This window comes from Eurosta solidaginis, chromosome 1, assembly GCF_040869045.1.
Source record: "Eurosta solidaginis isolate ZX-2024a chromosome 1, ASM4086904v1, whole genome shotgun sequence".
NCBI classification, from domain to species: Eukaryota; Metazoa; Arthropoda; class Insecta; order Diptera; family Tephritidae; genus Eurosta; species Eurosta solidaginis.
In genome coordinates, this window is record NC_090319.1 from 132,296,886 (window position 1) to 132,324,584 (window position 27,699).

The 27,699-nt window shown below is 35.4% G+C and overlaps 1 protein-coding gene across 9 annotated transcripts in view; it reads left to right on the top strand.

Annotated features, from left to right (window-relative positions):
• Positions 1-27,699, top strand: part of Orco (odorant receptor co-receptor) — a 1,419,553-nt gene that overhangs the window by 244,979 nt on the left and 1,146,875 nt on the right. For 5 of the 9 annotated variants that reach the window (XM_067759839.1, XM_067759840.1, XM_067759838.1 and 2 more), the window contains one exon: positions 16,217-16,533. The exons of 1 other annotated variant lie outside the window; for it this stretch is intronic. In XM_067759839.1, coding sequence (XP_067615940.1) covers positions 16,238-16,533 — 296 coding nt within the window. In that variant the 5' untranslated portion in view covers positions 16,217-16,237. Of the gene's footprint in view, positions 1-6,644; positions 6,686-8,983; positions 9,326-16,216; positions 16,534-16,902; positions 16,952-27,699 lie in introns of those variants that run through there. 3 more of the 9 variants (XM_067759841.1, XM_067759846.1, XM_067759844.1) reach the window with 3 other exon arrangements.

The window sequence follows — 27,699 nt, forward strand, 5'->3', positions numbered from 1 at the left end:
GGCTTTAAAATCGACGAAGATGAGATTGTGTCGATTTTTTTTCGCTGGCTTTTTCCAAGATTTGGCGCATTGTGCAAATCTGGTCGATGGTAGATTTACCAGGTCTGAAGCCGCACTGATAAGGTCCAATCAGCCGATTCACGGTGGGCTTCAACCTTTAGCACAATACATTTGACAGGATCTTATATGCGATATTAAGAAGGCTGATTCCGCGATAGTTGGTGCATTTTGCTGTATCCCCCTTCTTGTGGACTGGGCAAAGAACAATTAGATTTCAATCGTCGGGCATGTATTCGTCCGTCCATATTTTGTGAAGAAGCTGACGCATGCGCCCTACCAACTCCTCGCTAATAACAAATTTTTCAAAACTTGTTTCATTAGTTATTGGTAAGTAGATTATAAAATCGAGCCAATGTTTCCCAATTCTTTGCTCCTCCTGCCGTTTTACGGATAGTTTTCACATCGATGCACTTCCTAAACGCCGCCGATGTTAAAATGTATCGCAACGATTCACTCGGTGCTCTTTTCTTAATAAATGCTTCCATGATAATTTGGCTGCAATCAAGGTTAGTGATTTCCATGCTGGGTGAAATTCTCTGAAAGGAGAACGCAGGAGGAAAATATCCCGATTTAAGTACAATGGTTGGCTTATAAGTAATTCGGTTAACAGTGGAAACCAAGGCCAATATAATATGGTACAACTAATGCCCCTTCAGCTTGGTTATTATTTACTTTTCGGATTACTTTCAGTACAAGCGCAAAAGGAGGAGAATCATAGAACTCCAGACAAAACCAATCTATTGTTAAAGCATCTACATCTGCTGCCTCTCGGCCCGGAAACCAAAAATAAAAAATTTGACACTTCACAATCTGAGATTTATTTAATAATTTGGGAAAAATTTAAACAACGTGACATCAGGACGGACAAGGCGACAGCTGTTTCGATTATACCTTGTAAATCTCTTCAAAGCCTTTTCTCCCGGGAGTGGGATTTGAACGCGCATTCCTACGATGGTTGAAGTGTTACAAACGCATTTAGCCACGCCATGCCTTAGTTGTTGTAAACTTTATCCCAATTGCCTTCTTTGCATATTTTATTCTTTGTGCACAGTACACACTTTGTATGTAATCATGTGTTAAAATTATGCTTGTTGGTAGGCTGTTTGAAAGAAACTGGTTTGTTTTTACTTTTTTTCTATTTATATAACTACAAAGAATTAACCAAAGTTGTCTATTTGCATGAATTAAGCGGGGGTTGACCTTATTGTTTTAAATGTATGAAAACATTTATTTGAAGCAATTTTTAATTTGTAATTTATTTAATAATTTGGGAAAATTTACCCAACATGGCATCAGGACGGACAAGGCTACAGTTGATGATGAGAAAAGGCTTTGAAGAGATTTACAAGGTATAATCGAAACAGCTGTCGCCTTGCCCGTCCTGATGTCACGTTGTTTAAAATTTTCCCAAATTATTAAATATATTACAAATTAAAAATTGCTTCAAATAAATGTTATCATACATTTAAGGCAATAAGGGCAACCCCCGATTAATTCATACAAATCAATCTGAAAACTCAGTACAATTTCTTTGAAAGCATAGTCTGCTCCATTCTGTTTCTTCTAATATTATATGCGACTCTCTAACAGCTTCAATATTTTTTGATGATTTAATATATGTAGCCTGAATCCAGAAGTTTCGATCTTGACACCACTGCCAGATTTCTTTACTAAGCGGCGTTAATTTTTGGCACCGAATACTGCCCATTTGGTTGATATTGATAATAAACCCAACGGATTATTTCCCTCCAGTTTTCATTATATTAAAAAGTAAATCCGTTATATCATATAGCTAATCACCGTAGAGTTGTCTATTCTAATCAAAATTTCCGCATATTTGAAAGCGAATGCAAACAATTTTAATCAATTAAAGGCAGCTTTGTGTTCAAGCAGGTTGATGTGGTCTTGCTTCTCCCCAACACTCCGCAAGCCATGGGAATAATTATCCCCACTTGAAATTCTACAGCCTGAACGTGAAGCATCAGAACAAATTTCTAGAGCATATTTTCCTTCTCCAATAGGATTATTTGCTCGATCGATATTATTAATTTTCCAATCAAGATGTTCATGAATGCACACATCAATATACATTTTTTCTTCATATTTCGTGTTATGTTTTCTAAGAGTTAAACCTTTTCCCTCTCTAACTGTTTCTTGTAAGTCATTCCGTATAGCACAGCAGGGCAAGCTGCAACAAGATACTCTATGAATTGAGCTAGAGTTGCAATCTTTACCATAGGTTTCGTATTTAAACTGTTTGCTGATGATTGATTTCTTTCACGCTTTTCGTCCGGAAGCTTCATACAAAAACATTGTGTATCGATTATAAATCCTAGAAACTTACATATGTGAGAAGGTTCTAACTGCGATTTTATCCAGTTAAAATTAAAACCCAAAACTTTGCAAAGGGACGTAGTTTCCTCAATGTCACTTTTGCAGACTGAAAATGAGTCTCCCATCAACAGTATATCGTCAAGATATATAATCGACTGCCAACCTCGCGATCTTAACGTTTTGACGACTGGTTTCATTATCCTAGTAAATATATACGGAGGCAACTATAACCAAAAGGTAAGCATTGAATTCATATAATTGTCCCCTGAAAGCAAATCTCAAAAATTTTCGGAAATTTCTTTGAATCGGTATCAAAAAATATGTACTCAAGATCAACTGAGGCCAAAAAAGTATAAGTAATAGACCGCGGTAAAAAGCAGCAAATTACATTTTACTGCTTTTAAATTTACAAGCAATAAATATAGTCCGCTCCTTATTTCAGGCTTCAGAAAGAATTATGTAACAAAATCACATGATAATGAATAAAAGTCATTTCGATAGTGCAATATTCATCAGTTTTAGTTGTGTAGCGAATAAAACTATTTACGCCACCCTCAACCCAGTTAGCGAATGAGTGGTTATAATCTAATTTAACCCCATTTTAAATGCTAATATAAATATATTACATTTTTTATTAGAACTAGACTTTTAAAAATCAATTTTTATTCACCCTACAACAGTGCTCTTCTTGCCCAGATCTTAAAATATCTTCTTTTATATGTAGGCAGTGTCATTACAACCCGATTAAGATTTTAATATTTATATACAAGTACAACTGAATGTAAAATAAAATAACTAAAAAAAAAATGTCATGTTAAACGGTTTTATTGAAAATAATATTTACATTAAGTAATACTAATACTAAAAGCTAGAAAATAATTAGGTAGGTCCTAGGTACTAGTCATCATGTAAATGATGTAAGGCGTAGGATAACCTAATTAAGGTTCAGTTGGTCTTACTTATACATATTTTTAAAAATATGATTTGTGAAGATATGAGCGGTTGACTATCAATAGAAGCCTTATCAATTCAATAACAGATTTTTCAAAACATGTTTCATTAGTTATTGGCCGATTATAAAATCTAGCGAATGTTTCAGACTTCTTTACCCCTCCTGCGTTTTACGGATAGTTCGACATCGACGCCCTTCTTAAACGCCGCTGATGTTAAAATGTTTTGCAACGATTCACTCGGTGCTCTTTTCTTAATAAATGTTCCATGATAATTTGACTGCAATCAAGGTTACTGATTTCCATGCTGCGTGAAATTCTCTGAAAGGAGAACGCAGGAGAAAAGTACAATGGTTGGCTTATAAGTAATTCAGTTAACAGTGGAAACCAAGGCCAATATAACATGGTACAACTACAACCCCTTCAGCTTGGTTATTATTTACTTTTCTGATTACTTTCAGTACAAGCGCAAAAGGAGGAAAAGCATAGAACTCCAGACAAGACCAATTTATTGCAAAAGCAAGCTGCTGCCTCTCGGCCCGGAAACCAAAAATTAAAAATTTGACACTTTATATTAATATTTGTGGAAAATAAATCAATCTAAGATTTATTTAATAATTTGGGAACAGAAATTCGACGCGTTCAACGCTTTTATTGAATTGTCTGATCAACGCCCTAGATTGATAAGGAGTGGGATGACTAGTAGCTAGGACCTACCTAATTATTTTCTAATATTTAGTATAATTATTATTTAATGTAAGTATTATTTTCAATAAAACCGTTTAACTTAAAAAATTTGTTTAAATTATTTTAATTTCAAGTTTTTAGTTTTTATTTAATTGCCTATTACTTCTCATTCTGTTTAGCTCATTTAGTGACTCATTATTACAAGGACTCTTTCCTGACAATTTGTTACAATCTAAGTCCTCAATACATAATCTTTCCGAAGACTTTACTCGACTCAGCGCCACGTATGCTTGTCCCTCCTCGAACTCCAGAGTATTTTGATGTCACTTCTACCGAAATGTATGTAATATTGTTCCAAATATGAGCCAACTCGGACCACAAATACGAATACTTTTAATATTTCGATCCTTGCCGCACCTAGCGGAATTTTTTTTTCATAAAGCGATTTCTATTCATGTATGTATTATGTGTTCCTAATATGAGCCAAATCGGACTACAAATACAATTTTTTTTAAATATCTCGATCCTTGCGCCACCTGGCGGCGACACTTTTCATTGGTCGCTTTCTATTCATGTATGTATTACGTGTTCCAAATATGAGCCAAATAGGACCACAAATTTTTTGAAGTATTTCGTTCCATGCGCCACCGATCAGCAGGGCCGTAGAGAGAAAATCCGGGCCCGGTACCAAACAATTTACGGGCCCCTATAAAAAATCCACTAATACATTTGATTAATTCGAATTAATGACGTCTCATTCATGAATCATTACCCAACAGGCATTTCTGTAAATTTTTTGAAAAGTAACTTAAAGTAAACTTGCTGTGTTAAACGTTATATAAACGTTTTCACTATTAAATATATTTAAATTTTTTTCAGAAAACATTTTATAAGCTTTGAGGGTAAAGCAAGTAAATTGTAAATGTTTACAAAAAAAGACGAGAAAACTATTTGTCAATATTTTCCAACTTGGAAAATTTCAAATGCTGCAGTTAAACCGTTTCCTGGATTCTCCTTCAACCCATTACAATTGCAGGCATTCTTCTTTTAATGTACGCATGAAATTCAGAATTAGTACATATGTATATTTATGTACATACACATATATATTTGTTAGTAATTTTGAAATTATTGAAATAAAATTATCATTTATAAAAAGTTTTGGGAAACATTTATAACCAGCTTTCTTTTAGACATTTTTTATAAGTATTTTTGAAGTCTTTAATGAGCTCAAGGCATATTGAAAAAATAAAACACAATGTTTTTCTATTGTATTTTACATATATTCGTCGATATTTCGGTTTTATTCTAAAACCATCATCAGGACTAGGAAAAACAAAACAGAAAAAACAGGTACAATTCGTTATCAAAATATTTCTTGCATATAGGTATATAAATTTAGCACTAAACACAACTTACACATATGACTATGTTTAATCGACTGATCATATGTTCGAAAACAAAATAATAAGAGAGCTTAAACAAGTAAAAGTTAACAATTTAAAATACCGCAATTGTAAACAAAAATTTGTACTATCAACAATATAAGGAACAACTGACAATACGAACAGAAATATTTGTATATATATGTACGTATATATGTATATTCATTGCTTATTAGCTATTAGCAGGAACATTGTTGGGTGCTGCTGATTTCGATGAGCGTTGTTGTTGTTTGAGAACCAAATTCCTACAAACATGAGCACATAAATCTGTATCACTTTTGAAATTCATTTTCTTGACATTAGGGGTGTTCGTAATATGTAACATTTCCAAAAAATATCTTTTATGGTAATTTTTCTCTTTGTCCAGTATAACGACATTTTCAAAATCTGGACAGTGCTCTATATACTTACAATGGGCTGTTAAGGCCGTCTTATTTTCCGAATTACTGTTTCTAAGTTTAATATTTGATTTATGAGCGGAAATCCTTGTCTTTAATTTTAATTTAGTTGTCCCTACATATACCTTCTCGCATACGTTGGATCCGTCGCCGTTGCATGGTATTCGGTAAACCACGTCAGATTTCTCGTACTTTAAGATTCTATCCTTCGTATTGCTATAAATCTGCCTTAATGTATAGTGATATGTAAAAGCTATTTGGTACTTCTCATTGTCATATAAATTCGAGCTCTTAATCCTCTCCGCTATCCCCTGTGCATATGTGATTGTTTTGTATATTTTATCATTTGATGATTCTGTCTTCTCTTCATTACGATCTCTGGCATAGAAATCTCGGACCAGTTTATTAATTAATTTATGAGGGAATTCATTCTGTCCTAAAGTTTTTTGAATAATCTTAATGTTTTTTCTGTTATATATTTTATCGCTTATTGTTAGGACTCTATCTATAAATTTTTAGCGATATTTATTATTGTTTTTCTTTGATGTTTCGAGTTGAAGTTCACCAGTCTACCGGAAGATGTGGGCTTTCTGTACCAATCTATGGATATTTTATTGTTTTTTCTATTTACTAACGTATCCAAGTACGGTAGTTGTCCTTCTTTTTCCACCTCTATTGTAAACTTAATGGACTTGTTGTAGTTATTGAAATCACTGAGCATTTTATCGATATCGTTTTTATGATCGCAAACAAGTCATCTATGTATTTGGTTAAAACTCGTCGTTTACTTGTAGCGTCCCTCTCGAATTTAGTAAGTAGTTCTTCCATGACAATGTCCGCTATGACTGCGGAAGCTCGTGATCCCATCGGCATTCCTGTACGCTGTTCATATATCTTTTCATTGTATTTAAAGTATCTGTTTTCCTTTATGCAAAATTTAACAACAGTGAGAAACAGATTCTTGTTCAACGTCATGTATTCTTTTATATGATCCCATTTCGTAGATATGATTCCGATGGCCACATCAACAGGAATGCTTGGGAACAATGATACCACATCGAAGGACACTAAACTTTCATCATCACTTATATATGTGTCTTTGACTCTATTTTTGAATTCGGTGCAGTGTTTTACGTTATAGTTCAACAAATTTGTTAAATTTTTAGGTATATTGACCAAATATTTACAAAGAGTGTAAGACGGGGAGCTAATAGATGAGCAAATAGGACAGAGTGGTATGTCTTCTTTATGTCTAGGTATTTTTACAAAGAAGAAAATTCTTTTCTTTTACAACTATGGAACCGTTGTTAAACATTCTTTGTACTATCTCATTGTTTCTTTCTTGATATTTGTACGTAGGGTCACGATTTAAAACCCTATACATAGATATGTCGTTGACCAATGCTTGTATCTTTGTATAGTATTCATTATTTTCAATCACCACCGTAACATTGCCCTTATCGGCGCTAAGCACAGGTAAGTTTGTTGTTTTTAAAGAACCTTTTTGTATCCTTTAATGTTTTACGTATGAAAATGTCCCGAGATGAAGATATTTTTTTATTTAAATATATATATATATATATAAATATAGTCTGTATAATGTTCTCTCCGTCTGCTACGAATTTGAATAGTGGGAGTTTTTCATTATCGGTTGAAAGGGCGTATTTTGGACCCAAGGATAGAAGCCATTGGGTATCTTGTGGAATGTCTATGCCTGTTGTGTGTTGGGAACCATTGTGGTACTACCCTAATGTTTAATTTATCCCTTTCTTTTGGCTTAGTTTTTCATACTTTTTTATTTGTGTATTTTTGATATTACTTGTTAGTTTATTCAATAACATATTTTCACTTTCGAAAAAAGAATTTGCATGCTGCTGATCAAGAGTGTGCTCGATTTTTGTTCTTAATACATGTTGAGAGACCAGCTACAACTTCATTACAAGGAAACACTTCATTATCACATAAGATATCTTGTGCATTATTCTTGCTCGTCACTGTAATCTTAAGATCTTCATATTTACTTTCCAGTTTGAGATCATCTATGTATGTACATATACAATATGTATGTATACAATATTTATAAAGCTAACATAACTATTATCATTCTCTTGCACATTTATCCTAATATTCGCTACCTACAATGTCGTTTGGGTCATACTGTTTGCTTTCCAATATAAGAATTTTTCTACGCTTGCAAGAGTTTTTTGTGCATGAATAAAGTCAGTCTATTTGCATATACAGAATAAATTGCGTCACCTCAAACAGCAGAATTTTCGTTATCATTTTGGTGTTGGGCAAATACTGAAAAGGCTCAGTATTTCTACATTGTAACCCCGACGTGATTTTATACATTGGATTTCACGTCTCGTTATATCGCACATCGAATTTGTTTGCTCAATTGGCCAACTTGGTATTTTTCAATAGAGACAATTGATCACAAACGCTGTATCATTTTGATTGCATACTACTTCGTCAATTATGGCACCTCAAAGAGGACAAAAGGGCGACACCTCTGCCAAAGGTGAAATAGATTTTCTTAAAGAAAATGCGCTTCGTATACCAAAGAGTTGTCGGATATGGAGAGATTCACACGCGTCGATGCCCTGCGAGAACTCCTTGAAGAGGAGCTATCAATACGCCTAGAGCCATTAAGTGAACTAAAGCATAACTTCGAAACCCATCATTCCAAACTCGAAGAACATGCTTTTCAGGAAGTTAATGCTGAATCACGCACACAATTCATATCCAGCTGCATTACAGTCAAAACCACGCTAATGAAGGAACTAAATTGACGTCATGTACCTGAAATAAGACATTCATCTACCATTCGCCATCTTACTTCTGATGATCAGTCAGCTTCAATTGTAATTTCACAACCGAAGGCACGTAACCCAAATTGCAGATCCCGAAATTTGGTGGACTGTACGCGGAATGGCCCGATTATTACTCGATGTTCCAAACACTGGTAGGTAATGACTCAGAACTGACCAAAATTGAAAAGTTCCAGCATCTTCGTACTAGTTTGTAGGACACCGCACTGTATTCGATTTGATCACTTGAAATAAATGACAGCAATTATGACAAAGCTATTGGTACCCTCTTAGATCGCTTTGATAATAAACGTTTAACTTTTCAGACACATATAAAGGACTTGTTTAGTTTAAAGCAATGCGAAAAGGGTGCGATTGATCAGCTGAGAGAGTTAAGCGACAAGTTCAACGCCAATCTTCGAGCAATTCAGACGATAGCAACGAAAGAGCAGATAGCTGATGGTTTACTCACACATCTCATATTTAGTAAGTTTGACGTTACTTCACAAATCAAATGGGAAGAAATGACACCTGTCAAGGAGCTGCCTACTCTAGATTCGGTCCTCACGTTTTGGAACAGGCGTTGTCAAATGTTAGAAAGTGTGGAGAATGCTACGGTAAACCAAACACCTAGCAAGCAGGTGGGCAAAAAATCAAATTTTCGCAAGGCTTTAATAGCATCAAATGTAAAATCAAACTGTGTTTTTTGCGACAGTTCTGATCACTATCTATACGCTGTAAACTATTTCTTAATTTGTCACCAGAACTGCGTTTAAAGAAGGCTAAAAGGTTTCAGCTCTGCACTAATTGTCTTAAAAAGGGTCATTTCCTAAAATCTTGCAAATCATCTGGTTGCAGAGAATGTAATGCAAAGCATCATACACTTCTCCATGCAACGCAGAAGTCTACATCTAATCTTGAAAATTCGATTGAAGAAACCTTAACTTCTTGTACATCTAAATTACATCAATCACTTGTTAGCTCTCTTACGGAAGAAGCAAATTCTCTTCCGAAGAATGTTGTACTTTTGGCCACTGCTGTAATTTTTGTAAAAAACTATGTCGGCACGTTAGTTACGTGTAGAGCGTTGTTGGACTCAGCATCACAATTAAATTTCGTCTCATCGCGTTGCGCTAATTTGCTCCAACTAAAAAGAACTACGTCCACGACCTTGATTTCCGGTATTGGCCAGACCGACCTTGTGTCTAATCACACTATTGAAGTTTCTATGCAGTCACGCATAAGTAATTACACAAGCACATTTACTGCGGTTGTTACGCCATCTATTACCGAAAATCAACCTAATTATACTTTGAATAACATCGATTGGCAGATCCCTTCAAATATAAAACTTGCATATCCATCTTTTTATAAGTCTCAACGAATCGACATTCTGATTGGAGCGGAAATATTTTTTGACCTTATGTGTGTTGGACAAATACGTTTGTCTAATCAGCTTCCGTTGTTGCAGAAAACTCGTTTAAGTTGGGTTGTTTCTGGGGGCGCTTTTAGATATCTCTTTTGTTTCTTTGCCTGATATAGTCTGTATAGTGTTCTCTCCTTCTGCTACGAATTTGATTAGTGGGAATTTTTCATTATCGGTTCACAATAGAGGTGGAAAAAAAGGACAACTACCGTACTTGGATACGTTAGTAAATAGAAAAAACAATAAAATATCCATAGATTGGTACAGAAAGCCCACATCTTCCGGTAGACTTGTGAACTTCAACTCGAAACACCAAAGAAAAACAATAATAAACACGGCTAAAAACTTTATAGATAGAGTCCTAACAATAAGCGATAAAATATATAACAGAAAAAACATTAAGATTATTCAAAAAACTTTAGGACAGAATGAGTTCCCTCATAAATTAATTAATGAACTGATCCGGGATTTCTATGCCAGAGATCCTAATGAAGAGAAGACAAAACCATCAAATGATAAAACATACAAAACAATCACATATGTACAGGGAATAGCGGAGAGTTTATATGACAATGAGAAGTACCAAATAGCTTTTACATATTATTATACATTGAGGCAGATTTATAGCAATACGAAGGATAGAATCTTAAAGTACGAGAAATCTGACGTGGTTTACCGAATACCATGCAACGGCGACGGATCCAACGTATGCGAGAAGGTATATGTAGGGACAACTAAATTAAAATTAAAGACAAGGATTTCCGCTCATAAGTCAAATATTAAACTTAGAAACAGTAATTCGGAAAATAAGATGGCCTTAACAGCCCATTGTAAGTATACAGGGCACTGTCCAGATTTTTAAAATGTCGTTATACTGGACAAAGAGAAAAATTACCATAAAAGATATTTTTTGGAAATGTTACATATTACGAACACCCCTAATGTCAAGAAAATGAATTTCAAAAGTGATACAGATTTATGTGCTCATGTTTGTAGGAATTTGGTTCTCAAACAACAACAACGCTCATCGAAATCAGCAGCACCCAACAATGTTCCCGCTAATAGCTAATATGCAATGAATATACATACATACGCACATATGTATACAAATATTTCTGTTCTTATTGTCAGTTCTTCCTTACATTGTTGTTAGTACATATTTTTGTTTACAATTGCGGTATTTTAAATTGTTTACTTTTACTTGTTTAAGCTCTCTTATTATTTTGTTTTCGAACATAACATCAGTCGATCAAACATAATCATATGTGTAAGTTGTGTTTAGTGTTAAATTTATATACCTATATGCAAGAAATATTTTGATAACCAATTGTACCTGTTTTTTCTGTTTTCTTCTGTTTTGTGTTTCCTAGTCCTGATGATGGTTTTAGAATAAAACCGAAATATTGACGAATATATGTAAAATATAATAGAAAAACATTCTGTTTTATTTTTTCAATAGGCCTTGAGCTCATTAAAGCCTTCAAAAATATTTACGTATAAGGCTAATAAAATTCATCAAAAACATTTTTTATAAGTTTACATTTATAAGCTTCAAAGCAACGAGCCATTTCGATCATTTCACGCTTATTTCTAAACAATTTGTAAGCAGACAAGTAAAGGTGCCTAAGCTCGGGTTTAACCGAACATTATATACTCAGCGCGAGCTTCAATTGCACATTTTATTTCAGATAAACTACTTTTATACATAACACGTGGCACCGCACGTTCAAAAAAAGAAATATTTTCTGCTATAAGGAAAATATGTGTAAGAAACAAAGAAAACTGCTTAGTCATAAAAGGGGCGGTGCCACATCAATTTTCAAAAATGTTAGTGTTTTCCAATTTAATGTTATAATTCAATTTAGGAAGTAAAATTCTATTGATACAAAGCTGTTTTCGCTAAGATATAGCTTATTATTTTCGTCTACGACCCTTTTAAAAATGTTTTATATAAAAGTGGATGTGGTCGTCCATTTTTTCTAGAAATAGTTCCTGCTATAGGGAAAATTTGTGTACCAAATTTTATTACGATTAGTTAATTATTCTTCGAGTTATGGCTCACCAAACATAGATAATTGATTAGTCATAAAGGAGCGGTGGCACGCCCATTTTGTTAAAATTTGAAGTTTTTCCTATTTATTGTTATAAATCCACTTGGGAAATGAAATACCATTGATATAAAGCTCTTTTTTGCAAAGATATAGCTTATTTTATTCGTCCACGATCCTTTTAAAAATATTTTATATAAAAGTGGGCGTGGTCCTTAACCGATTTCGTTAATTTTTCTTCAAAGCATTCCTTATAGTAAAGGCAACCACTCGCTCATTTTCAATACCAATCTATTCTGGGTCCAGATAAGCTAGCGTACCAAATTTGGTGAAGATATCTCAATATTTGCTCAAGTTATCGTGTTAACGGACAGACGGACGGACATGGCTCAAACAAATTTTTTTTCGACACTGATGATTTTGATATATGAAAGTCTATATCTATCTCGTTTCCTTTATACCTGTACAACCAACCGTTATCCAATCTAAATTAATATACTCTGTGTGCAAAGCACCCTGAGTATAAAAATCAACGTTTTGTAAGATTAGTGTTTGTTTGAGAAAACTGTTTATAAATTTACATTACGTTTACTTTTCTTGTTGGGCATTGACGAATTACATCAACAAAAAATTTTCCCACATCAACTAATGATTTTTGGACTAAGAGCTGAAAATAAAATTAACACAGAATATTCACTATTTATACTTTTTTATTGTCTCTTTTAACAGCCACTTATTGTTTCAAATAATCTTTTCTAGTTATTTAGTAACATTTTAGTACATTGCTGATAAATATAATGATCATCATAAATTTTAATTATTCAATATAGAAGTTTCGGATATCAATGAGTGGCTTTTCTTGCTTTTTTCGCTTCAAATTTTTTTATAATAATATCAAAATTTAACTTTCTTGCCAAAACTGATCAACACAAAGCGTGGCAGGTCCTGAAACTCGCTCTTGAGATGAACAAAATCTATGAAAGTTTTTGATTCTTGCAAGGACGCTGAAAGAACGTTCTGCACTAGCTACAGTGACAGGTATAGTGCAAATGATACGTAAAGCAACATAAATGTTTGGGAAAATTGTATACAGATCTTGAACATAGATGGCATTTAGCAATTCCATGTATTGTTTTTAAAATCAGACTCTGGATCATCCGTAATCATCTCATTTCCATTATCTTCAAAACGTCTTTAGGGTTTTCTTTTTCGAATGTCCGGGAACTTTGCTGAGATGTTCAATTGAATAGAAACTGTTTTGCATTCGTTTAAAATTGTTTCACATAGGTTCCTGATCAACTTCAAACTAGCTAATAAGTCATCAAGATGTCGGGGTGCCCCCATAAATTCAGAAAACAAAAATTCAGAAACACATTTTTTCAGAAAACATAAGTCATAACTCTTTTTTCAGAAAGACCAAATTCAGAGGTCAAAAGCAGAAGTCAAATCTTAGAAGTCAAATTTCAGAAGTCCAAATTCAAAAAGTAATCAGACGACAGAAAAAACATTAAATTTTTCTCAAAATTCAGAAACGTTTATTTATCTGGAAGGAATTATGTATAAAGAAAAAGTAGTAAAATCTAAAATTTTAAATTGTGTGCGATAACAAGCATGTAATTAATTAAATCTTTTCGCGTTTATCTTTTTCAAATGAATTCACAACATTAAAAAAACGAAGTCTTTATATTTTATCTTGCGTTTCCGATATGGCTCGCCTCCAGCTGAAAATTTCTGCAGCTTTGTTTCTGTTATTGCATGTTCGTTTTTTATTTTATTTATGAAATTAAATATGTTAGCGTGTGTCCCAAACGCACTTCGAATGACGTTGTGCCACCTTTTGATAGAATTATTTGTATGGACTTCACCCAATTTGGTGATATTATACATATTCCATAATTCGATTTGATATAACGCCTTCTTTCGATGTTGCTGTGTTCCAGGCTGAAAAAGTTTCAGAAGTGAAAATTCAGAAAGTAATTTTGCGCTAAATTGAATGCTTTTTTGCTGTCTGATTACTTTCTGAATTTTAACTTCTGAAATTTGACTTCTGAATATTGATTTCTGAATTTTGACTTCTGAATTTTGGCTTTCTGAAAAAAGGGTTCTGACTAATGGTTTCTGAAAAAATGTGTTTCAGAATTTTTGTTTTCTGAATTTGTGGGGGGAAGCAGATGTCGGACCTCAACCTCTATGGTGGCGTCTCTAGCTTGGAGTACGACGTTTCTTTCATTAACGGTAATCAGTATTTTGAACCAAATTGATACATTCGAACTTATTGATGTACTTGAGAATGCCGGTAATATCTCCGTATGCTTGTGCAGTCAAATTTAGCTTAAGTAATGCGTTTAGTGCTTGTGTTACTCCTGGAACATGGTTTGCGAATGGTCTGATTGCCTCAATTCTAGCCGACCATCTAGTGTCTGAAAGACTGTGAAGAGAGCTCGGTACATTTTTTTTGAGGATTTCCCATCGTTGTAGACTGCTGCTGAAAATAGTAAAACATTTTTTACAACTCCGAAGAAAGTAATTGCAGCCGTACAACATTCTGCAGCATCAACAACATAAATTCAGACTGTGGGTTGCACAAGGCGAGTAATTTTTTAATGGGATTTCATGTTTACCTAGAGTATGGCAAATTAAATCAGCGATTTCCAGTTTTTTGGTTACAATCCACGAAAGCCAAACACCGTTCTTGAATTGTAAAATTTGTTGCTTTCGAAATGAAATGGAGGTAGCGCAAAATGAACGTAGTTTGTTCAACGTGACTAGCATCAGGCATAGAATCAACGATAATAGCAAAAAACTTGGCTTGATCCTATAATATAGTTTCCCTCACGTGCTTTGCACAAATTTCTATAAACTCGTTATGAATGTCTGGGGAAAGATAGTGAACTTGTAAAAGTTTGTGCTGCTGTTGTGAAATCCTAAGTATCGGATCATAATGGCTTATGAGTACTAAGATGCCCAAAAAATGTCCATTGTTTCGTTCACAAAGATATGTATATACTTTCGCCTCTGAATGCTAGGCCTCTTTCACCCAGAAATAAAATAGTGTCCAAAATTCTATATAAAATTTCTTTCCACTTTTGAGTTTCAGTGATTAGCTGTTCATTGATAAGTGTATCAATTGTAGCCTCCTTTTGAATTAGATTTTGTAAAGATCGCCACTGAATATAATATTTAATGTGATCTTGAGTAGTTTAGTATGCTGGCAGTTTATGGTATTGGAGTTGGTGGTATTGTTGGAAGACTTTTTGAAGATGAACCTTCATCTGTGTCACCACGAAACTTTAGGATTTCCGATTCATGTAAACATACATTTTTGTTTGATTGTTTTATTGTCTCCTCGCTGTTCGAAGGTCAGGCAAAAATCGTTAACAATAGTCGAGTCGGATGCGGAACCTGAATGGTTTTGAGCCAGCTGCCAAATGAAATATTTATTTTTAAATTTTAAGGAAAAGGACTTTTCTAATTATTTTTCACACTTCACATGGAACAACTAAAGTCTCCTGAATTTAAAAAAATGTCTTAATACCTCTAAATCGCGTGCCCCCTCAGAAACCCCGGGCCCGGGAGAATCCCCCCATTCCCCCTCCCCTCTCATCGGGCCTGCCTATCAGAGTTTTTTTCTTATTATTGCATTGTCATCGGGCTCTGAACTATATTCCAAGTTTGAAGCTTGTAGCTTATCGGGAAGTTGCTTAAATTTTAATTACAAAATTCGTGTCGGCCGGTCTGTCAAGTCAAGCTAAATAAACCCGTTTAACAAAATACAGGGTTAGGTATACTTTACACAATTTTTTATATTATGGCATTTTTTTTTTACTTTTTGTTTCTCCATGAATTATGTACATACATATGTATTTCAGGACCTTTTTAAGTCGGCATTGTGTAATGTATCTCAGTCAGCGTAAGAAGTCCATATCTTCCAATGAGATGTGTCACAGGTTTTACTAGATTTCTGTCGGATCATATATAGAATGATGAAACAAAAATTAAAAAAGACGAACCCCTTTTCCTTACAATTCTTAAATTAAAACTTATTTTGCCAATTTCAGTATACCTTAAACTAAATCAAGATGCAGCCTAGTAAATATGTGGGTCTTGTGTCCGACTTGATGCCCAACATCCGGCTTATGAAATACTCGGGATTGTTCATGCACAATTTTACCGGCGGCTCCGGGCTTTTTAAAAGGATCTACTCGTCCATGCATTTGGTTTTGGTTTTGATACAATTTCTACTAATTTTGGTAAATATGGCACTGAATGCCGAAGAAGTTAATGAGTTATCCGCTAATACGATAACGGTCCTTTTTTTCACTCACTGCATTACGAAATTCGTGTACTTGGCTGTTAATCAAAAGCATTTCTATAGGTAAGTAAATCCATTTAACAAAAATTAAGTGGGGCTTTTTATTTGGAACTCCGCTGAATATATTTTTTTCTGTTTCTTTAGAAAACAATTTTGCTTTGCTTGTTTGTACGACGTTTTGAGGGGGGCTAGGGTAAGCGAGAACGAGCGCTCCGTGAGGACTAATAGACTGAATCAGTCCACTGTTTGCGACCAAACTGACCCGTATTCACTAATTTTCAAGGATGTGGCTTTACGAAGCTTTAACTTACGATTTTTCACTAACGATAACGACTGTGCTATTCACTAACTCAGTTCCGACATCGCTAATTTTATTGAGTTCAAATGGAAGAAAAGTGGCTTCGAAGCTAGTGCCGCTGAAAAATTTAAATACTCATATCTTATTCAGCGAGAATAGCTGATCATAGACTAACGAATATCGGTAAAAAAATTGTTATTTAAAATCTAAATCGTTATATTTATCGATTCGTTGTGACCTGGAATCATGAAAGGGACCTATTGTGCGAAAATACCGTTGTTCACTTTTTGAGTGATTCTTATAGGAAATTTAACGCTCTTTCCAATGGAACCAACCGCAGTTTTCTATCTTTCTTTTCATAAATCGCATTTAAAGCCAAATCGGACCACAAATACGGTTTTTTGAAATATTTCGATCCATGCCCCACCTATCGGAGTTTTTTTCTTATTATGGCATTGTCATCGGGTTCTGAACTATATTCTAAGTTTCAAGCTTGTAACTTATCGGGAAGTTACTTAAATTTTAATTACAAAGTTCGTTCACAACGGCCGGCCGCTACACAGAGTCAAGCTAAACAAAAACTTCAAACGCGTTTTTCTCGAAAACTTGTTTTCGCACAATAGGTCCCTTTTATGATTCAGGTCAAGCTAAACAAAAACTTTGAACGCGTTTTTTTCGAAAACTTGTTTTTGCACAATATTCATGATTCCAGGCATATTGCGAAGTCGAATGTCCTTACAAAAGTTACGGAGTGCCAGTGCTAGTTTGCTCAACGGTCAAAAATCTGGTCCTATGTTATAAATAGCTTCGTCCTCATGGCAAATACTAGAAGCAGGACACGAGTACTTTCGATACCTAATTTAAAAGCTTCTGGCGTCTAATCAGTGTCTAATCAGAATAAACATCATGACTCTATAGTTCTCTTTTTATTAATAGGGGTAACTTTGGTCTAGGATCGTAAGATCTGCACATGATTCTCGACACTTAGAACACCCTATCTTAGCCAATTAAGTGTTCTTGCCTCCTTTCAATCTCGTCCAATCTGATTGGCACGTCTACAGTAGCTAGCTCATCCGATTTCTCATTTCTCCCATATGCTCCGGATCTAATATATTTCTCAGTTATCTGATTCTTTCTAGGGAATGCTTATACTCTGACACACCTTTAGATGCTTTTATAATGCGAGACTACTGCCTTAATCGCTGCTTTGATCCATATTAAGCTTTATATACTCATTAATTAGGCGCTCAAAAGTTTTCAACAAAAATTATGTTAAGCTAATATGTAGTTGTTGGGCTATATATGACTTTCTTTTCTCGCCCTTGGTAGGAAAAAGACAAGGACAGTGGTGTACATGATTAATGCTTGGTTTGCATTAGGTCAAAATGACTCCAATCAAAAACTGCCTCAAGTTCACCCTCTGGAAAGTTGGGTCCAAAAGCCATTATTCCACACTACTGACTGGAATTCGAAGGCAGACGCACTTGGCGTTGAATGACAGATCGTTTTCATTTATTTTGCCAAGTTTGTGGCTAAATTTGACCCAATGAAAACCAAACATAAGTCTTATGTCAATAAACATTAATTAATATTAAAAGTAATTTGCTTTTTGGTAGTTCTTTTGTAAAAATACATGTGTTTTGTGTATTGTTATTTATATGTGCAGGTTAAGTAAATCAATTGAATCTGTTTTAATTTTATTACCATATTGAATTTTAAAAGTATTTTCAATTTTGGAATTAACTTTAAAGGATCCTTCAAATTGTGTTTGTAAATTTGTTTTATTTAAAACTTTAACAAAAACATATTCACAACTAATTAAAGATTTGGTACAAAACTATATTCTTTATTGTGATGAAACATTTTTGATCGAACAATTGAAAAATATTCTCTTAGTTTAGATAAAGTTTCATTTGTATTATCAATTTCATTATTGTTATTAGAAATAACTAGTTCACCAGGTAGTCTTAACGTTTGTCCTTAAATAAGTTCAGTAGGAGGAACATTTAAGGTCTTCGTTAATTGCAGTCCGTAAACCTAAAAAAATCCATGGTAAAATATCTGACCAATGTATTGAATCGTCAGACCCTGTAATTGAAGTTTTAAATGTTCTGTGGAATCTTTCTAGAATTCCATTTGATTGTGGATGATATGGAGAAGTATTTATTTTATGTGAACCTAATAATTTTGTTAATTCAGTTAATAATTTTGAAGTACATAAATTGTGAAACTTGATCAACTGTTATATTAAGTGGAATGCCAAAACGCGGAATATAATTTTGCACAAATATAGTTGCAACAGTGTTTGTTGAAATATCTTTAAGTGGATATGCTTCAGGCCAACGTGTATGTATATCAATAATAGTTAAAATATACAGACTTTCTTTTGATATAGGTAATGATCCAACAAGAATATGTTGAAAAGGACCAAAAGGTATATCAATTTTCTTAACTGGAGTTTTTGTATGCTTTGAAATTTTAGATTTTGGTAATTAATACATGTTGTTGTCCAATTATTAATTTCTTTTCGCATACTTGGCCAATAACATTTCGACTGAATTACACGTCTAGTTGTTCCAACACTAGGATGTGATAAAGAAAGAATTTTATCTAAAATAAATTTACGCATAGAATTTGATAAGTATTACACCAAATATTAAGATAAGGAATTGGTATGATAATTTGTTTCAAATTACTATTAAAATTTTTATCAGATAATACATATATCAGAAAGATTTTTTTCTTTTTGTTGCTCTTCATATAAAATTTGAAAATTACATATGTATATGTAATACTCCTATATTGCTAAAAGAAAATGCTCTCAATGTGTTTTGAATTCGAAATCCAAACAAGACAGCCTATAAAATTGTTGTGATTGTAGCAGGATAAGTGTGACAAAAAAAAATTTCAATTTAGGTACATTCGATTATTGAATACAAAAAAAAAACGTTTAAACAGCAATATATCGGCCATGACGCAATTACAAGGTGACTGGCGTTGGCTGCTTCTCTTTCTAATCCGCCATCTTGAACTCCCACTCTGAAATTCAATTTGCCTCTTTGCAAAACTACTTTTTCATTCAGAGGAAAAATCGTAGTAAAAACCACACAAATAAATTTTCCTGGAAATATATGCAACGGCATCACTTTTTTCTCTAATTCTGTTTTGTTTTGACTTTTATATGATTTGAAGTTGTGCCAATTTTCATAAAATAATTTTATTTATCTAGCAAAATTATAGAAATTTTAACACTTTTGATACAAAATGAAGGTATTTTGTTGAAATAATAATTATAATACGCACTAAAATGATTCTCCTAATTTGGGTCATATGCTTTTCCTTTCCAGGTGTTTTTTTTTTCTGTTTTTACCGTTCTAAGGCGTCTTCCGAAAGTACTTCTTCTTCATCCTATCGCAACATGGTCGGAAGACGAAACTATCGCCTTGCCAATATCTCAGAGGTTGCAAAATTGTATTGCCAATTCATTGGGTGGGATATCGTTTCAGAGGCTTTATTTTTATAGGGCCAGGTACACCTTTGTTAACCCTCGCGTTAGAGTCGGCAAGTGTGTGGTTTTATATACAAGTAGAAGTGATGTTATGTACCATTGTGCATGTATGTGCATTGCAAGAGCTTGTACAATGCAATATTCTTCGTCGGTAGTGCGTAGCTTAATGTCATAAAGAACTACCCCCGGATCCCACACCAAATTTAAGCGTATATACCTCGGTCTGCTAGCAATAGTGTTACATTACACATTGTAATGTGGTCCATCAGAAAACCTTCAGATAGTTTATGACTGTATGTATATTATGATGTAGTTTATAACCTTGCCTGGTTTTAGCTTTAAACACATCTTTATAGTGATGGCCAGTTTACTCATATAACCTACGTGAATGACGTTTAGAAAGTTTTATACTTAATTATTAAGGTTCAATATTCTTTAATTTTTATCCCCGCAGATAAGGGGTTGTTGTTGCTTTTGTGCTTCGGGGCGAATCCCAGATGGGGCAGTGAGACGTTCGCCATATGATGTAGCAGTCACACGATTCGATGCTTCGCCCGACATGGCTACCTGCAATGATCGTATTGGAGCCGGCTGCCTGAGTAATTTTGATAATGCCCTGGTTACCGGGTAATTGGATAGCCGGATATTATCCCAACTTTCTGGTACTCCGTAATAACTCATGCTCGGATTAATTTACAAATACATGCCGTTATCTTTATTCAGAAAGGCCCAAACAATTTGTCGAAACTACATTGATAACAGATTTTGCGTAATGCTCGGGTGTCTGAGTTTTTTGGTAATCGAGTAATACCCGGGCAGTTGGATCCCGACACCAGAGTACCCGGGTACCTCATTACTAGGGTAAAATTTCCAGCCCTATCTCCCATTAGACGCATGGAAAACTATAGGAGCACACTGGTATTTTCATCGTCAGCGCCTCGGTATCTTGAAAAGGAGCTCTCGCTGCTCTTTTAAACGTCCGAGATAGCGAAACTTATTTCGGCAAAGTAGCTGCTTATTCTACGACCAGCTAACTTTAATATTTAAATTAACCGGCAGCATTAGGGCAGGAGTGTGGTCTTCATTAAGTTTCCCCATACAGTGCGCTGTTTATTCTTCTTATAATTGACTAGCAGACCCGGAAGACGTTGTTCTGCCCTAAATTTGGTTTATCTGCATACATTTTAATAAGCTTTTTCCGTCTAACTCTGCCCTCCCCCTCTTCACTATTTCCTAATCCTTTTATTCACTCCTTTCTCCGTCTTTTCGCTTCATCTATCTCTATCTTCGTCTCATTTTATGTCTTTCTCAGTCTCCTTATTCTTCATTCTTTGCTCCTCCCTCTTCTCCTCATTCTTCTTCATCCCTTATTGCCAGTCCCAGAGGGTGGTATGCATTTTGTTCCAGTCCCATTCCGAGTCCCAGTCCCAGTCCCACACCGAGTCTCAGTCCCAGTCCGTCTCTGGTCAACTTCCCGGAAGAAGGGATTGTAAATACTAATATGGGCAAAATTATATACCAAATTTCAAGCAAATCGAATAAGAAGTATGTGAGTAGGTATGTTGGTATTATTAATTCATGTCTTTATTTCGGCTTCGCATGCATATTTATCAGTTTTGCCAGGTTGATGCGACTAAATCGAATATCACAATGAAAATTACTTTGAAGCTCTCAGCAACAGCTTTCATTTGATATCCATATTACACACACATTCTAGGGGTATCCGGGTCCACGTTTTGCCCTATGTATCGAGACCCTATTCACCCAGCGGAATAAAACTTACTCTGTACTAAAGCACACATCAACAGCTTCAATTTGATACTCGTAATGTAAAAACTGGTCCTAGTGTTACCCTGATCCACGTTTTGGCCTATATCTCGAAACCTTAGTCACCAATAGGTATGAAAATTACCCTGTACGAAAGCACTCATCAACAGCTTGCATTTGATATCCATATTGTATAAACACTGTCTAGGCGTTCACGGGCCCACGTTTTGGCCTATATCTCGAGACCCTAGTCACCCAGGCGTATGAAAATTACCCTTTACTAAAGCACTCATCAACAGCTTTCATTTGTTGTCCATATTCTATAAACACATTCTAGGGGTACCCGGGTCCTTTATTTTGCCTATATCTGGAGACCCTAGTCGCCAAGGGGTACGAAAAATACACCGTATCAAAGTACTCTTAAACAGTTTTCATTTGATATCCATATTGTACAAACTCATCCCAAGATTACCCAGGTCCACGTTTTGATCTCAGGACCCTAGCATTTGTGCATAGATCGCAACCAAACCTATGTAATAAGCACCGCGTGAGGTATACGCAACTTATGTGAAAGTTTGAACAAAATCGACAGCCGCATCTCTTCAAACACCTGCGACCAACTAACACACATTTTAGCCTTTCTTTTTATATATATAGATTTTGCCCTTCGCAACACAAACTAAGCGACGCATCTCTGGTTTTGCTATAAAAAGTTTCTGAGCGAGAACTTAGCAGCCCTAGCAGATGCAGTTTGGAGTTTGCATAAACCATGCAAGGCCGGCCACTTAGAGATATATCTCTATCATTTCTTCAAATGCTACTTGTACCTAATGTTCTTGAATTCATGTGTAGTATGGCAAACTTGAAGTATATTCGGAAAGCCTGCCATAAACTTGCATTAATATTTTAATGAAAAATGTAAAAAAAAATGCACTTAGTGCTTTGATACAAAAAAGTACCATATTTAATACTATTTCACAAAACGGCCTCTTCTGTTCTTCCCCTTTCTCCAAACATTCGTATTGTAACGACTTTACTTGAAAATCCTCTTATTTGCCCTTCTACTAAGTTCGAATCACTAAACTGTTGAATAAATAACTCCAATGGAAAAATGGCTTTTATTAAAGTACTTCACAATAACACTTATACTTTGCAACTAGCTTGCTTAACAAACAAACTGATTGATAGCTCAAATGAAACTCACTCTTGCCCGACAGATTGCGTGCTTAATCAATAACTGCTTGATAGCTCAAATCAAACTGAGTTCCAGCGCCTCTACATTTACTGCCTTTTATACTCTCTGATTTCAACGTTCGCATCTTCTAGGTGCTTCCATTTCCAGAATCTACTAGTTGCCATCAACTCTCAAATTTCTCAGCTGTAACTACAATTGCACGATTTTATAGGTTCTATCATTGCATACTTTCAGGAGTATCTCAGATATATGCATGTGTTTGTGCATTGATTCTCTGTTATTCCATTTTGATTTTGTTTTCATTACAAAAAAATTTATATAAACAAACATTACATTTTTATTTTATTATATTAAATATCTTTACATTTTTATTTTATTATATTAAATATTTTTACGTTAAGCTCAAACTTTTTTATGAGAATCCCCGAATTCCCAATGGTTGGAGTGTAATCATTTTGGTGGGAAAGGCGTCATAAAGGTGGGAAATCACCCTCATCCTGAAATATAGGAAACATTGCCTTCTTTGCTGAAGGACAATAACGGAGAGAGCTTCACTCCCTGGCGGGTTGAAAGGCTTAGAGGACGAAATTAATTTAATCCGGCAGTTTCATGGCTCTGCGATTGCAGACTGCAATCAGCAAAGGAAAATTATGCTGCAAAAAAACTATGCTGCAGGGTCTGTGATTTCCTTTAAAGCCAGGGTCCCGCTCACTCAGGCTCCTGCACACTTCCGAAGGATATACGCGGCACTCTGCCCCAACTTCGACCTCTCTGTATGGCCCAGCCTGGTGTATAGCAAGAATCATCTATTCGTTTGTAAAGTGGAACATAAATTTGTAATAGCAACTTTTTTTGGTAAACCCATATTGAAACTGCTGGAACTCCGTTAGAGGATTTTATTTAAAGTTTCTTGAGTGTTCTACCCCATTAACCCAGGCGAGGGATTTGTACAACAAAAGTAAGAACCATACATGGACGGACGGAAAAAAGACTAAGCCGCCTAGTTCTGTCGATGGTAAACAGGAAAATGAATACATGTGCGCTGCTCTCTGCATGTCATCGAAACAAAATCGGGGGAAAAAGGTATCGAAAAAATTCAACTTCCACAAATTAATATCCCCCAGTTTGACTAGTTGAATCGTCCAGCTGCGAAGAACTACAACATCTCTAATTGAGCTGGATACTGGTATGAGCAAATTATAACCATGCATGGTTAAATCGTACTCATTTAAAAATAAAAATAAAACAAACTATAAAACCGAACTAAAAAAAATTCATACCAAATTTTCAATCTACTTTTTTTTATTTTTTATCGGAAATTTGTAAAAAGCAAATATGCAAAAATTTTTGTTTGTCGCGTTTGGTTAGGCATTTTCACAAAGTTTTTGAGGGAGATTTAAAATTTTTTTTTGAATCAAAAAACCATTATTACCGCCGAGAAAAGAGAATGGTTTAACCTTCCTATATTTTTATCATGGGCTGGAGATATCATTTATAAGTAGACTCAAATACATATCTAATAATAATATGATTATAATCCATTAGTAAAACTAACATCTATGTGCAAATTTTGCTTGGCATGGGAGAAAGCAAATATATCAGTTTTAATATGATGAATGAACGTTGACAGCAAGCAATTGATACTGCTTAATTTACACCTTCTACTAAAGTTCGAATCGCTTAACTGTTGAATAAAACACTCCAATGTTCTGTATTACAAAATGGTCTTTATTAGACTACTTTGAAAATACCTTGCAATTAAACCTCACTTCGCAACTGATAGCGTGTTTAAATCAAACTGATTAGTCATGCCTCAGCTTGTGCTGCTTTTACACTCTTCGGTTTCCTCGTTCACCCATTTCTCCTAAGGTCTAGCAATTTCGTGAACTTGATGCTTGTTTTCCAGCGAAACACATGCTTATTTGTAATTTGTATCCATATGCGTGTGTATATGTGAGTACTACTTCGCTGATGATGACATGCGTTTGCGCGTATCTCTCTGTTGCCTTGTATGTATGTGTGTACATGACGATTTATTTGTATATGTACATACTGCTTAGTATCGGCTTAGAGATGGTAGCATCGCTTAGTGATACTAATATTCGTCACACTGCCCTCCCTCGTCCCGATCAGACAAATCGCTCGATCTAACTGCTGCTAGCCTCTCCAAACGAACCACCCTTCTATTTCATGGTTCCCCAATGGTTTGTATGCGGTAGATGGTATCACTAATCCTCTTCACAACTTTGTAAGGGTCTTCCCAACTGTACCAAAATTTGGATGGAACACCTTTCCGCCGGTGAGGGTTGTATAGCCGTACCAAATCTAAGAAACATTCCGAATTATTGTTCTTGTCAAACTTGTGTTTCATTTTACTACTCATTACCCTGGTTCGTTCCCTCACTATATGTTGTTTGGCCAATGAACTAAATCATAGAGCTTACGCTTGACGGATTGGCTTCGCATAATCAGTATCGTTCCGACGTTTCATTTGGGTTTGTCAATGTCAGTGTTCCTCCCGCAAGTATCTTTGATTTTGATTTGTTTGGCCCATTCGATCCATCAACCCTTGCCCGATCTACTGCCTTTGACTTTGGTGGTCTTTGTCCAATCTCTTTCACCAGCACTCGCTTACTGCTGAGCCCTTGCTCAAAACTGAAGTTAAGTGGCACATCCTTGTTCTTATATTGCATAATCCTTCTCTGCATATCGATCCTGATATCATAGTCAACTAAGAAATCCACTCCCAATATGGCATCATCAACGATCTATGTCACAACGAATTTGTGTAGAACCATGACCTCCCCAATTAAGACTTCACATACCACTTCTCCCTGGACTTGGTTATACTCGCCAGTAATCGTACGCAGTCTTGCTCCAGGTAATGGCTTTACTCTCCTGTTGACCAAATCAGATCGGATTAAAGAATGAAATGCGCCCATATCTACAGTCAGTACACGTTCCTTGCCGTCCACATTTCCTTTGACGGTAAGACTGCTCGATTTCCTTCCAATTTGCGAGATAGGTATAACAGGACATTCAACAGCTGGGGCAAGTTTTCGATCTTTACATCAGACTCGCTCTTGCTTATCTCCTCCAGCTTTGCGTTTACGACCAGCCAAGTTGGAACTACCGGGACCGGTGCTGCCATGACGTGCAATGTGGCCTGGGTTACCGCACTTGAAACACTTCATAACTCCGGCATTTTTCTGTTGTGATCCCTTCAGTGCTTTCAAAATTGTGTATACCCAATCTCGTCTGCCTACATCCACACGGCGTGCTTTGAAAGCAGGTTTACTCAATAGTGAGGCAGTTTCCTCTGTCAATTCATGTGATACCGTTTCTGAAAATGTTGGCTTTGGGTTTGCGTATGTAGCTGGCTTTGTCTCGACGTCCCGTATGCCATTTATAAAGCTCTGAATCTTTACTCTTCACTATATTTCACAGGTGCGTCGGCACTTGCGAAATGAGCCAACCTTTCAACATCCAACGCAAATTCCTGCAAAGTCTGATTCGCCTTTTGGTAACGGTTTTGCAACTCAATTTGGTATATATGTTTCCTACGCTCGTCGCTTCCGTAACGTCTGTCGGCAGCGGCCAGCAAGGTTTCATAACTGTTCCGCTCTTATTTTGGAATAGTCTGTAAGATTTCAGCTGCAGGCCCTTTCAATGCCACGAACAATGCAGCAACTTTATCTTCCGCACTCCAGTTGTTCACTGCTGACGTCTTCTCAAATTGAAGCCTGAATACCTGGAAAGGAACAGAGCCGTCAAAAGATGGAGTTTTTACCTTCAGATTGCTCGCTGGAACAGCTGGGCTATTTAGTTGTAACTGCTGCATAAGACCTTTCAACGCTTCTATCTTGGCATCAATTTTGTCCTCGAGTTGTAAAATTTTTGCATTCTGCTCTTCCAGTTTCGCAAACAGCTGCGATGATACCTGTTCCGAAATTTTTGTCGACATTACAGATATACGTGCCTCTTGCCCTTCCAGTTGAGATGACATATATGTCTTCTGTTTTTCCAATCGAGATGACATTTGCGACGACATTTCTGAAATTTGTGCCTCCTGTGACTCCAGCCAAGCTGCCATTGTCGATGTTTGTGCAGATATTGCAGCCAATGTATAATAATTTCGTGAAATTGATGCTTGTTTACCAGCTATACACGTGTATATTCGTAATTTGTATCCATATGCGTGTGTATATGTGAGTACTACTTCGCTGATGATGACATGCGTTTGTGAGTATCTCTATGTTGCCTTTTATGTATGTGTGTACATGATGATTGATTTGTTTATGTCGCTGGCTTTAAGGTTTTTGTCGTTGTGCATTTTTTAAGTGATGTGAATATTCGTCATAATACCTAAGCCGGGTGCTATGCTAACAAGACACGGGACATAATTGCATATGCACATTCTCTCTCACATATGTTTGCATGTTTGTTTGGAATAGTTAGATG